Source organism: Copadichromis virginalis, linkage group LG23 (genome assembly GCF_057382275.1).
Source record: "Copadichromis virginalis isolate Kocher_CV1m ecotype Utaka linkage group LG23, C_Virginalis_male_GT1.1, whole genome shotgun sequence".
Classification (NCBI taxonomy): domain Eukaryota; kingdom Metazoa; phylum Chordata; class Actinopteri; order Cichliformes; family Cichlidae; genus Copadichromis; species Copadichromis virginalis.
The window spans coordinates 1,493,802-1,507,568 of record NC_140639.1 but is presented as its reverse complement, the minus strand read 5'-3'; the positions used below and the strand labels follow the sequence as shown (position 1 = coordinate 1,507,568).

The window sequence follows — 13,767 nt, the reverse complement described above, 5'->3', positions numbered from 1 at the left end:
TTTTTATGGCAGTATTTTTTTTAAGAACTGTATATAAACACATGCAAAACATACATAAATAAAAAAGTACTACATACAGACATGTTGTGGGTTTCGTGCCAGAATGATGTGTTTTATATTTATTTTATTATTTTATTTCTCTCGAATAGAGAGAAATCGATTAAGATAAAACTTTGGGATCTGGCGAGATTATTATTATTAATATAATTAATATAATAATTAATGTATTATTATTATTATTATTATTATCATTATTATTATTATTATTATCATTATTATTATTATAAGTCTAGCTTTTTAAAGTAAAATTTTCATTGACAACGTAAAAAAAAAGAGGCGGGGCGACGCTCCGCCCATAACGTCTGCGCCGCTCGGCTTGACGTCAAACTGCTGCGCCGCTGTGTCGGCTTCAAACCAAACATGGCTTCCAGACTAGAAATCAATTTCATCAGGTTATTGTCTCGCTGTGAGTCTTTGGCGTCGGAGAAACGGGGAGAGACGGAGTGGAGGCTTGAAAAGGTAACCCGGCACGGCTCGGAGCGGCTGTAACGACCGTGTCGTGATGACGTTAGCCTGACTGTTGTTGTTGTGAGCCGCTGTTAGCCACGTCGTCGCGCAAACCGCTTTCTGTTTTTGTCGGGAGGCACATTTAAGCTGTTCGCCCCTCAGGCACAGGTTCAGTCACAGCCGAGATGTCACTGTAGCGACACACGGCGAGTCTGCTGCAGCAGATTTGCTGTATTTTAGTGTTTAATCTCGTTTCCGAAGCTTTCCTTTCACCCATGTTCCTCACAGAAGATCCTCCATGTGTTCATATCTTTAACAGTAACTGTATTTATTTATAGCTTCTTCTTTTTTTAATAAGAACGATCGGCTGAGAATCAGCTGCAACCCGAGTTTTCCTCCAGCCGTCCAACCCCTGCTGCCTCATAGACAGTTAACCTAGTCAGGAGCTGCAGACTCAGCTTATGCGCACCAGCGGGGTGTGATGCAGCCTTTAAATTACATCGCGATATTTCAGAGAAATATTTGCGACAATATTTATTATGCTATGGAAAATAGTGCGCATCATGTTGGGTGAAGGACAGCCATCCTTTCTTCCTTTCCAGTGAGCTGGTGACCTTAAAGTGTGACTAAGCAGCAGTGACACAGCAAAAGTCAAATGTAAGCACACAGGTGCTCTAGCTAGTCCCAGAAAGCTGTTTCTGTTCATCTGTTTGTTTTCAGTGGGAGAAACATTTCATCACTCACCTGTGACTTCCTCATTCTCAGCTCACTGCAGTTTCCCAGCCTTTTAAACATTTGCATATCAGCCAAAACTAGCACCAGCCAAGTTTCATGATCTTCAATATACTGTTGTCATACTCATTGATGGTGGGCATGAGAACCATTCAGAGGTCACAGGGGAATGGCTGCAATCACAGCATTGTAAGAAAGTGAAAGACGTGCTCTTAGGCCCCCTCCTCGGTTCAGAGATGGACTTTCCCTTTTCACATAAATGACCTCCTTTCCTCCTCACTCCTTTGAAAGCCGCAGAGTTGCAGTGAGATACTCTGGGTCGAGTTTTCTCTGGAAGTGTAGTTTTAGTTTTTGTTAAACTAAAGTAACTTAAACTTGTAATTCTTAAGTATCTGCACAATCCATCAATATTCCTCGGGGGGGGGGGGGGGGGGGGCTAACCTTAACTGTCAAAGGATGAGGGGGAGGGTACATCCTGGCCAGGTGAGGTGTGTCACAGGGCTTACATGGAGAGACAGATAACCACTCACACCCACACTGTTGATCTGTGGAACCAGCACCCCCAGTACAGGAAGTCTGGATCGACTCCCTGTCTAACTAATCTGATCTCTGAGTCTTAACCAGTAGGCAGTGGAGATCTTAGAGCCGATGGGTGAGGGGACTGGCCCGATTTAGAATCACCAGTTAACCACAGATGCATGTCTTTGTGCTGTGTAAACTCCACACAGAAAGGCCCCACACTGGATTCCAACCCGAGACACCAGCTCCTGGCGTCTCCTCCTTCGGAGTATTTGTGCCTCTAGTGGTGAAACATGTTTGTTGTTGCCATTTTCATCAGGAACAGCTCTTTCATGTTTTGCAGAGCAGTGAGGTTGTTGAGTAGCTCCCTCATTAAGTCCTCACACTGCTCTCGTACTCAGATATGCTTGGGCGGGGCCTCAAATCAAAACAATTGAACATTTTACCTCGATTAACATTAACGAAGGAGTTTCCTTTATGTACTTGTTCTTGCCCCGACAGTTTGCTGGCAGGGTTTGACCTGTAAATGCGCTCGGCTGTAAAGCTGCGATATTGTGATTGTGCTCCAGCTGTTGAAACAGATTGGTGGTATTACGTTTGGACGCTGAAACTGTGTTGAGGTCTTTTTACATCATGCTTCATGTCATGGAGACACGTTACTGTGTGAACTCTCATTGGGTGAAATGTTAACAGAATTAAAATTTAAAACAAAGATGACATGGACCAGATCACATCTGTTGAGAGTTCAGAACATCAGTTTTGATTTATTTTCAATTAATTACGCGGCTCTCTGTGCGGCTTATGTGCTAGGAAACACAAATGCATAGAGTTGCTATATGATCGATGTCGTGATGTGACACTTCTGTAACGTAGAGATTTGTACCACCGTTTTCATGGACGATTGTGGTTGTTCGGTGATGGGAAATTACGGCTAACTTTTGTTACTAAAACTTTGACCACCAGGGGGCAGCACTGCTAACAGTTTTCTTTTTAGTAAAGAGCCTCGTGAGATCTCGTCTTTTGCCAGGCTGTCATATAAAACAGCGCTCTCCAACCTTTTCTGCGCCATGGACCGGTTTATGCCCGACAATATTTTCACGGACCGGCCTTTAAGGTGTCGCGGATAAATACAACAAAATAAAACTAGTACCGGTACCGAAAAAAAGAAGATTTATTCATAACACACGTGTTACCAAGTTAACGATAAAAACCCTGAAAACCACACATTTCACACCCGAGCCTCAACTCTCGCGGCCCGGTACCAAACAACTCACGGACCGGCACCGGTCCGAGGCCCGGGGGTTGGGGACCGCTGATTTAAAATACACAGGTTACGGTGACACACTGCACTGCACCCTCTTGTGGCGCAAAGTGGTCTTACAACAAAGTGCAGCTTTTATCTTTGACACACACGTGTTTGGTTAAATTCAGAGCATTTGCCTGTTTAAATTCCACTGAAAGCTTTAATTTAGTTTATGAGGTTTAATATTTTTTACACCCAAGAATGAACAATAAGCAGCTTTAAAGGAACAGTCGCTGAGTTAAACGTGTGACCTGTAGCTTTAACGCAAACGAGTAACAACAGGCGTCGCCAGGCCACTTGGGACTGAATAAATCAAGACGCCTCTTCTCAGTGACCTCGTGTCACGCTGTACCGAGTGGCTCCCTACAGCTGAGCAGTGAAGACCCTTTAATCTGAACCAGCAGGATGAACCAATCAGCTGCATGGTTTTTACTTTTAGAGTAAATGAAAGGTTAGAGTAACTAAAGTAAGAACAGTCAGTGCGACTCTGACAGCTGTCAAACACGTTCATCTTGCACTGCTTCCTCCTTATTACATTTGTCATTAGACCACATGCACACTTGGTCTGATGTGGTGAGAGTCTGTTTTGTTTCTCTCAGTGAGCCGACTCGCTGTGACAGCAGACGTCACCAAATCAACAATTTGACTCATCCGTGCCAGCGTGGCTGGAAACTGCAGCTTGACTGGTTGGTGGAGATCAGCAACCACTGGGCGTTGGTGGGAGTTTGAGATACGGTGCATTTTGCCGTGACTTATTTTCTAACAGCTGCAAACTGAAGGTGTGTTCAGTGTGTGTGTTAGTGTAACCTCAACGATGCTTTGCTACAAACAGGAACTATTAAAGATCAATTTAAGGAGCCTCCACTTGATGCTGTTTACTGCACAGAGTCATTTGCTTTTCTCAGGAACCGTCTCTGCAGCGTCACAGCTGTTTTTCCGCATTATCTGTGTGTGTGTGTGTGTGTCGATGAAGACTACACTAGTGTCCACCTGCAGCAGTGAGTGTGTGCTGTCATCAGTCATCCTAAGCTGGTCTCAGTGGCTTCTGTGTGGCTTTGTGACCCACCCTCTGTAAGAAACTCAGCCTACTTTTACAAGAACCTCGTCAGTTAAACTCTGTTATTTGGCCCAGTGTAGTCTATGATATACAGATGTTTATTTAACATTTGTTACTTTGAAATAAAGATGTGATTGATGAGATGAACGAGAGCATGTGAGCAGCATCACTGTTTCTGTTTGGTCTCCTCCAGTATGTGGGCGCCCTGGAAGAGATGCTGGTGGCTCTGAGGAAAAGCCTGAGGTAACACCAGCCTCCACTTTTCTGTCTCAGTGTTTTCTTTTTTTGCCTGAAATGTACATATATTACTAAGAACCTATTTTAAACATGTTTGGTGTTTAGGGAAAAGAGTATATCTTCTAACAGGTCACATCAGGCTTACGTGTTATGAGCGCAGATGTTTGATCTGCTCGTTGCAGCTTAATAACACAAAGCTTTGTCAGTAAGCGGTTGTGTGTCCTTGCAGCAAACCAACACCAGAGGTCCTGGCTGAATACACGAGAAAAGTCAACTTTCTGAAAGGAACTCTAGAAGCAGAGAAGCTGGTCAGTTTTTCCTGTTTTTAACACGACACAACTGTGTTTTCTTTATTTTGAAGTGAAGCGTTGAGTTTTCTGACTTCCTGTCCCTCCCGCTCTGCTTCAGTCTTCACCAACAGAAAAAGCTTTAGCTAATCAGTTCCTCGCCCCCGGTCGGACGGCCACGATGGCCAACGAGAGGATGTCTGTCACTAAAAAAGTCCACACGCAGACGAAGGCGCGGTGCACGGGAGAGATGAGGGACGAGCTGCTCGGCACGGTAGGACGCTCTGACCGTACTGCAGACGTGACCTCTTTGTACGAACTGCAGCGCGCCTCCTAAACTACCACAGTGTGGTAGAAACATCTAAATAAAACGTTTCCCACATTTTGTCTTGAACTCATAAATGTTCTTTTCTGTCACTGCAGGGGTCGTCGGGAAAAGGTACGAAGTACTCGGCCTCTTGGATTTAATAACATCAGATGGAAATATGACGAATTATATTTCGATAGGATTGTATTTGTTTGTTTTTAAGACGAGGTGATTTTATTTTTCTTTTCTCTTCTCACGTTAGACGGAGACTTGAGGAACCGAAGGTAAAGTCGAGCTTTTCTAAATGATCTCGTGTGTTGGACTTGTTTTTGGGTGTAAAAGCTTCAACCTGTGTCACCTCTGCGCAGATGTTTTCCTCTGGACGAGCGTCAGTCTGCCGCAGAGCTGGACGCCGTCCTGCAGCATCACCACAACCTGCAGGAGAAGCTGGCTGAAGACATGCTGAACCTGGCCAGAAATCTGAAGAACAACACTTTGGCTGCGCAGAACATCATCAAACAAGACAACCAGGTAAGCGGACAGATATATGGAATAAATAACTCACAGATTTGATGCAAAACTGTTTTTGAGTCTGTGTTTGTGGAAAAAAAAAGTTTAATGGCAGATTTGTTTCCAGATGAAGAAGTTGAAAAAATTCACCTTTTAATTTGCATCTCTAAACCGAATGCATGCACAAATCTAAACGCACAAAATAGTTAGCAGTTCAAATAGACGCTTTTCAGACCACAACGAGCTCTTGCACCTGGCTAATCGAGCCAAAGCACGCCCCCAAGCTGCAGCGCGTTCAGCCGAAACAGTGCGAGTCCTCCAAGAAGGAAATGCAACACATGTTGTTTGCTCCCAGTCAGCTGTGTCTAAACTCAGGAGCAAAATGGGAAGACTGTGGGAACATATGGTCAGAACAGTGAGTCAGTGTGGCGCTGAAGCTAAACAGGAAGTCAGCTCCCACACTTAACAGCAGAAAACACACAGTGGGCTAAAGAGAAGCGTCCTGAATGTGCAGATGATTCTGGAACTTTAGCTGTGTCGAGGTGAAGCACAACCAGCACAGTTCTCATTTAAATATATATTAAACTCGCCGATCGTGACCAGTTCTGACACTTTGAGCTGCTTCTGTCGATTTCTGTAGGACACGGGGGCGACACATTCAAAGCCTTTCTTCCTGATTCACTTCTGACTCTGGGAACAAACTTTTATGATGGTTGGGTCGGTAAAAGATATGGGAATGATTAGCTGAGGTTTGGCCACTTTCCTCAAGTTGTTTCAGGGTGATCATGCATCCTGCCCAATATAAATACAAGCTGAAAGTGAGAAATTAAATCCAAATAAAGTGAAGTCAGAGTATACAAAGCCCAAGCAGAGGGGTGTGCTATGAGGGGAGGTTAATGGTCAGAAGGACCTTTCTTTTTACTAAATCACAGAGATCACTTGTGATGAAAATCTCTGTGGGAGCAGAGGATGCTGGAAGGGCCAGATTTCCACTGACTTATTATTTACAACAGCCATTTAGTGCAGTATAGACCCTCTGCTGTACCCATATACATTTTGTGTAGGTAGGCTGTTAAGCCAAAAACTGTCTCTAATCTGCTGCCGAATCTCTTTTACGCTGCTGGAATTGCAGCTGCTGCATCAGGTTGCAGGACAGGAGCAACGTTTAAGCTGTAATGCTACAAATAAGCAGCAGCACTAAAAGCGCACTCAGAATAAATCTATTAAGAAGAACAGCTTTTGGGCTTTTTTTTAATGTTTGACATAGATTTTTATCATAATTATCCGCTAGCTTCCCTGATTGCAGTAGGGAACACTCGTAGGGATCGTTTTGTGCAGAGGAGTCACATGATGTTTCATGTGAGCACGCCCAGAGCCTGAAGAAGAAAGAGGCGGGCTTCCAGCTGCTCCCAGGTCCTCCTGCAGAGTCTCTCAGCAGCTGGGGATCAAAGCTAAAAGCTGCCCTTTCCAAACCTTTAGTTACGTTAATAAGAAGATTTGTGCTGAAGGACCTGATGTGGCCGCCAACCGGCCCAAATCTGAGTCTTATGATGGAAATTTGAAAAAAACTTGGTCCATAACAAAACTTGTTTTAACTGCTTATCGGGAAAACTCGAACCAGCTTAAATAAAAAATAGTTTTCCATGAGTGAAGCCCACACTTAACGAATTCAGGGCATCATAAAAAGGTGACAAAGTGCTAATTGTGATATTTTTATTGAAGATCCTTTTTTCCCTCCTCTCGTGCTGGCAGTATTTACATTTATTAAATCTTTGAAATCATTTATTTTAAGATTTATTTATTTATTTGTTAGAAAGAAAAAAAGTTGTGCAACCTCTAGAGCTATTTCTGCCTCTCTTTGAGAAACTTGGAGGAGTTTAACTGATTCTGGCCACAAGGGGGCAGTATAGGCCAGCTAACAGCCTTTGGAGCCACACTGTGCATAAAGACTCCGAGTGTTCCCGTCAGCGGGCTTGTTTGTCTGTGGTTTTGATGTTTATATCGGCGACGTCTCCCTCTGCCTCCAGACTCTGAGCCAGTCCATGCGTCAGGCGGACCTGAACTTCGAGAAGCTGAAGACGGAGTCCGAGCGCTTGGAGCAGCACACGAAGAAGTCTGTGAACTGGCTGCTGTGGCTGATGCTCATCCTAGTCTCCTTCACCTTTATCAGCATGATCCTCTTCATCAGAATCTTCCCCAGACTCAGATGATGACCGTGATCATCCTCTGAACTCTTAGTCCCGACACGCTCCCGTGTTTACAAGAGCAGAGTCTTCACAGGCCTCCGTAGAGCTACAGCGATACAGATCAGTAGCTGTCAGCACCAAAACAAATCAGTTTCACGGACTGTCACTTTACACTTTTGAAACTGAAATCTTTCTCCTCCACATTAAAGTTTAAATCACGACTCGAAGCGCCAGAATTCTCTTTTTTGACACAGCAGAATCTGCTGGGAGCAACAGCAAAGTCTTAATGCACGGACGGCAGGACCTGAGCCTTAACTATTTTAACCCTCATCAGGACGGCTGCGAGCCAATCAACACATGTATGCACTTTGTCACCAAGTGAAACTACAAACACACACACTCGTCTTTGGTGGAGCATCTGTTTAGTACCCGTGCACACTGAAAGGCGTTCATGGACCGTCGCCGTCAGCTGTAACTCAGTTTGTAACAAATGTGCCATCGTTTGCTAATGCTTTACCTTAAATCCCCAGTTTAGTATATTTGATTTAAACATCATACTGTGATGTGGCTGTAAGCAGATAGAAACATGCTGTACATTTTTATGCTTGGTCATGTTTCTACACATCCAGTTCTGACCTGAGGGGCTGAAAAATGAAGAAGAGTCAAAAACTGCAGTTCCACCAGTGGCCACTTGAGGCCCACTCCCAGATTGAGTCATTTACCCACAGACTCGCATGTTAAAATGCAGCATTACAGAAGAAGTAAGCACATTAACAGCCTGCTACTAGAACCAGTTTCATCTTGACCTTTTTGACAACTTTACTGTTTCTTTTCTTTCTTACCTCACTTGTTTAAACTTTGCTGAGGCTTAAAGTCGGGCCGAGGTGAATGTGTGACAGGCAGCTGCAGGCCTGTGTCTGTGATTCACCTCCAGTGAAGTTTGCTCTCACATGTGGTGGCTTCCAGTCCAAAAAACAACAACGTAGTGATGACCAAAATCACAAACCACAGGGTGATGTTCTTTAAAGTAAAGCATCACCAGCTGTTCACTGAAAGCAGCTCGGTAAACTCGCACTGGTGTTTATCACTTAAATGTTTAAACGTCGTTAAGGGTCAGAGCCAGCGTCGTCAGCCCTGTTATAGTCGGTTTCCTGCGTCAGGTGATCCTGTTTGTTCACGTCCTGTTTGACGGCTCACGTGTTGTGCGTAGTATCACTAAAATGTCATCTGATTCAAGAGAGAAATAAAATAATTTAATTTCCCTCCGTCGTTGTCATTGTGAGTCCAGAGTGCGTTTTCCTGATAGATGCCTGAAGGCGTCCTCTTGTCAGTGTGGAACTAACTAATGCAGTGGCATCACACGGCCAGTGTGCGTCAGTCACGAGCTTTGAGTATCAACGCACACAATGACCTCTGTGACCCCGGTGGCCCGAGCGAGCGGTGATTCCCAAATTAAACCTGCTACTCATTTAGGAGTGCCCCAAGGATGAAGTAAAGCTAAATAAGAGCCGCTGGCTGCGGAGGGGAAAGCACACGGCGATCGTGTGTGAGTCTGTGCGTTGTCAGCTTTTGTTCCTCCTTAATTTAGCCTGACAGCAGCTTCAAGTCTGAACGTTTCTCACAGGTTAAAGTTGCTCTTGTCAGCCTGACTCTTGTTTGAGGTCTGTGAGGCTGCAGCTCTGCCCCTAGCCCTTCCCCTCCCAGCCTGCTGCTGAGACCTGGCCTGCTGTGTATTTTAGGATCCCTGGGGGGCATTTCGCCTGCTGGAAGCCAAGGTATGCAGGCCACCGGGAGACCAAATGAGGCTGTGTCTCAGCAGAGGATCGTCATCCCTCAGTTTAATCACAGCTGTTTGCGCCTCCATTCTCAGGCCTTCGCTAATGCTCTTGGCCGTGTGATCAGCCCTGCGAGCGCGCGGTGCCGCTTTTGAACCGAAACGGCAGCGCATGACTTCATCCTTGGTGCGGTTTCCCATGTTCATTATGGTTTTACCCCGACGGCCGAACGAGACCGGAGGCTACGTAGAAAACCAAAGTTCAGCAGGGACCGAGACGTGTGAAGTTCCTAAAGTCAGAAAATGTATCTCCTGTGACGCCTGTTGAGGGCGCTTTTAACCTCTGACCCAGGAAAGCTGAATGGGTTCCTTCCTGGAGTCTTTTCCCACAGGGATGAGCTGAAAATAGTGTTAGACTGCCTGCACTCACACATGTTTAGTAAATTTAGCTTAATTCAGTGCCATTTCCTAATAGGGTGCTCATTACAGGGGCTTAACCAGCAATCCTTTAAAAAAAAGCTACAAAACACAACTGCTTCACTTTTCACCCTAATTTATATACTTCCCTTTCAAACTCTACAAAGTTCATTTACAAGTGCAGATAAGCATCGACGGCTGCAGAAGCACTGAGTGATTTAATGGCCACGCGCTACCAGCAAAAGCTACTTTCTTCATGGGTGTTAATGGGTCACGCATTTCAGACTTCATTTCAAATGACTGTTTCCAGTCAGCTTCCAGCAGAAGGAGAAAAGCAAACAACAGTGAGCACAGCTTCTAACCCTGCAGTTACTTTCTGATATAAACTCTCCAGTCATTTGATTACTTGTTATTTTATTTTGTTAGTCGCTGGTAACGTGTTGGACCCTTTGTGCCCCTGGAAATGCTTTGAATCAAAGGTTCAACAAGGTGCTGGAAACATTTCTCAGAGATTTTGGACCAGTTGACTCAACAGCATCACACAGATGCAAATCTCCTGTTCTCTACTAATCTGTTGGAATGACATCCGGTGAGTTCATAAAGGGACAGACACGGTTACCAACAGTAGTCAGGTAGTGTGTAAATGATGCTTAACCCCCCCCAATTATTACATCATCACCAGCAACATGAACCAATAAAACAGGCAGGATGGATCCAATCTTTCTAATCAGATTCTGACCCCACCATCCAAATGTTGCTACGGAAACCAGGACTCATCAGATCAGGAAGCGTTTTTGTGATCTGTAGCTCAGATTCCTGTTCCTAGCTGACAGGACCCAGTGTGGTCTTCTGCTGCTGTGGCACATCTGCTTAAAGGTTTGCCGTGTGATGAGAGATGCTCTCCTGCAGCCTGGTTGTGATGTGTGGATTCTCAGCCAGAGCTGCTGCTCACTGGATATTTCTTCCAGGGTGATTCACAGATCACGCTGCGCTCTGGCAGCGACGGTGTTACTGTCCAGTTGATTTTGGACTCTGCTGGTGGGTCTATGACGATGTTTTCTTATCAAAATCTGTATCTGAGGTTTACTTTGTGTTGCAGTATGGTTGTCGTGTTGCACGGCCGATGAATTGTGGCTTTTATTTTGGCCATTACATATTTTACAAGCGCTTTATAAACCTTGACGCCAACAATAACTCCTGAGCCGCCGAAATTAAAACGAAAGCTGCTTGAGCTCAAACAAAAGCTTCACACCCTTCAAAGGGCTGATTGATATCTGTGACTCGGTTCTGGGTTAAGGTTGGAATTAGCTGGGAATGCGTCAGCGAAAGTCCTCACGGAGACACGAAAAACGTGTGTGCGCTCGTTTTTCTTTTAATTGGTGTGAAGCCCCTAAAAGCCGGAGAGCACGGGGACAAATGGCGGGACAACCTCCGGCCGCTCAGCTCAGGGCTGCGCCTGTCAAACATCCCAACACTCCGGTCTTTTTAATTTGGCTTTTGGCCGCAGCCTCGGCGAGGATTTGGGTTGCCTACAGAGATGAAGGAGCTTTTTATTTCATTCTCTCTTTTCTTTTTTCCATGCACTTCCTTTGAGGGAGCAAAAGAGGTTAAGAGGGATTTTTCTCCCCCCTCCCACCAGCACCCTCCTCCTCCTTTCTGCCAATGCTTTGAATGTGCTGTAACGTTAATGAGCTAATGGGAGCGCAGAAAGCTGCACTTATTAAGCTTATAAACTGACTCACTGCCTTGAACACACACACTCAGCTCCAGGCCTCGGAGCTGCAGAATTTATACATTTTATAGCGGAACCTCCACCAGTCAATAAAGCCCTTCAATGTGTTTTTTAGTGATTGTTTGTTTTTATGGTTTCATTTCCCAGCTATTAGCGTTAATTTAGTTTCATGTATTTCTTAGATCAGACATGGGAAGCCTGTGTGAGTGTTGATAAAGGCTGGTGTTAAAACCATGACAGTAGTTTTCATCGTTCTGTGGCAGAAAAACAAGTTGCACGAAACAAATCTGTCAAAAAGCCTGAATTTGGTAAACGTGCATTTTTGTAGAACAACTTTTCTTTTCCACACCGTGTCTTCTGATGTGAGGCGCGCTGATTACAATCTCATAATCTCTCGTCTACACAGGTGTCGTGGAAGTTTGTGCGCTTTCATTTTGCCGTTACTGTTTCCCTCGGCAGCACCCGTCTGACTGTGTGGTTGTGTTGTGTCTGTGGCTCTTCCTCAGTCTTAACAGCCTAATGAGGGTTCCTCTCTGAGCACACACACACACACACACACACACACACACAAAGCTGTGTTGTGGGTTTAGTACAGAAAACATCTAGAAGGACACTTTCACCTACAGTAAGACTTCCACAAGATCACCCAGACAGACATAACCTTTCTGCTTTTGGTCTGTTTCCGTGCATATGCACATATGAATTGCAGCCACACGTCCTTCCCTGCAGCCACCTATCGCCCTCCGTCTCTCTGCTGCCAGCGTCAACATGTGGGTTAAAGCGCTGAACCTGGCAGCGCTGAGCAGGGAGGTTTTTCCTTCCCGGCTGGTTTCAGCCTTTGATGTAAGGAGCTCAGGTAGTGCTGCTGCTGGGAGGCTTAATTTCTTGTTTCTTTGCTCCTTCTCCTTTTAGTGATTCGGGATCTCCCAGTGGGAGTGCGGCTGCTGGTATTACTGGTGGCTTTGAGGCTTAAAGCAGGCAAGACAAGCTTGTTGGCCACAAAACAGCAGATTTCATTGTTAACTATCCAGGGAGAGAGATTATTATCAACTTGCCAAAACAAAGAGATGAACTAATACAATTTAATAGGGGACTACTTTAGATTAGCCTAGCAAAAAAACCAAATCACAAAGGGAAACTGCTAGCTTAAGTTAAAGCTTATTTATTAACACGTCTCTCATTTATTCATTCATTTTGAACCAAAGTGTAAACACAGCAGGTTTGTTATCTTCACTAAGCTAGTCGTTTCCCACTTTGTCCAGTCTGCAAGCTAAAGTAAGCTAACAAGTCAACCGGTGGACCAAAACGTCAACCTCCAGACCAGAAAATGAAGCTGAACGTACCAAATGTACACAATATAGACACAATATCAACACAGACACGTGTTAAAAAGCAGAAACCCACACATAAATAACAAAGGCTCGAAATTTTGACTTATGATTCGCATGAACTGTTTACGTATTGCTATGTAAGGATAAAAGGATCTAACAATGTACTGTGTCTGAAAAATAACGAGTAACTAAAGCTTTACAGTAATAAATATGGTGGAGTAGAAGTAGAAAGTAAAATATTACTCTGTAAAGTATTCCTGGTCCATCCATGCTCTCATCCAGTCCGTGGTTTTGGGCAATGCTAGCTTAGCTGTAGCTAAGCTAGCATTGGGGTCAGTCATATTTGGGGGGGGGTCAGCCTTGGAAAGTAGCATAAAGTGTAAAATAACAAAAACAAGTTTAGTTTTTTGTTTCCAACATTCGATGGTACCAAGTTTACACAAAACGAAAACGTTAGCCTTCCTCTGTAACTCTCGTAGGAAAAAGACGCTGTTTCACAATCTGGTGATTTTTTTCCTTCAAATCTAGAAGTAAATGCGGCAGGAAGTTGCAGTTGGCTCAGATTTATGGGGCGCCGTTTGTAAAGTGAAACATGCTGAAATTAACGGCAACATTTTTCCACATTTAGCTCAAAACCTTACAAAAACATATTTTTTCGAGTAATTTTTTACAACATTTAGTAAAATATTTGTAACTTTTCATCAAATGTTAAATCCATCCATCCATCTTCATCCGCTTTATCCGAGGCCGGGTCGCGGGGGCAGCAGCCTAAGCAAATGTTAAATGTTAAACCTAAATGTTTAGGCTAATATGCAAATTTATTGTACGGATCAACGGAAATACCAAAATAAAAGCTTCCCGAAAACCT

At 44.4% G+C, this 13,767-nt stretch overlaps 1 protein-coding gene across 2 annotated transcripts; it reads left to right on the top strand.

Moving 5' to 3' along the window:
- Positions 1 to 343: 343 nt before the first annotated feature.
- use1 (unconventional SNARE in the ER 1 homolog (S. cerevisiae)) lies at positions 344 to 8,907 on the top strand. 2 transcript variants are annotated; one of them, XM_085448153.1, is made up of 9 exons: positions 482 to 519; positions 3,661 to 4,132; positions 4,312 to 4,361; positions 4,585 to 4,663; positions 4,764 to 4,916; positions 5,066 to 5,081; positions 5,212 to 5,233; positions 5,318 to 5,480; positions 7,487 to 8,907. In XM_085448153.1, the coding sequence occupies exons 3-9, from the start codon at positions 4,333 to 4,335 to the stop codon at positions 7,667 to 7,669; spliced, it is 645 nt and encodes a 214-aa protein (XP_085304279.1). In that variant the 5' UTR covers positions 482 to 519; positions 3,661 to 4,132; positions 4,312 to 4,332; the 3' UTR covers positions 7,670 to 8,907. The 2 variants fall into 2 exon arrangements, with proteins under 2 accessions (XP_085304278.1, XP_085304279.1); XM_085448152.1 differs by lacking the exon at positions 3,661 to 4,132 and having other exon boundaries at positions 344 to 519.
- Positions 8,908 to 13,767: the final 4,860 nt, after the last annotated feature.

What these genes read in the sequence shown, in the direction of transcription:
- use1 (XM_085448152.1), top strand. Translation starts at nt 421, where the DNA reads ATGGCTTCCAGACTAGAAATCAATTTCATCAGGTTATTGTCTCGCTGT. An exon ending in GCTCTGAGGAAAAGCCTGAG is followed by an intron (nt 4,362 to 4,584) that starts GTAACACCAGCC and finishes GTGTCCTTGCAG; the next exon opens with CAAACCAACACCAGAGGTCC. An exon ending in GGAGACTTGAGGAACCGAAG is followed by an intron (nt 5,234 to 5,317) that starts GTAAAGTCGAGC and finishes ACCTCTGCGCAG; the next exon opens with ATGTTTTCCTCTGGACGAGC.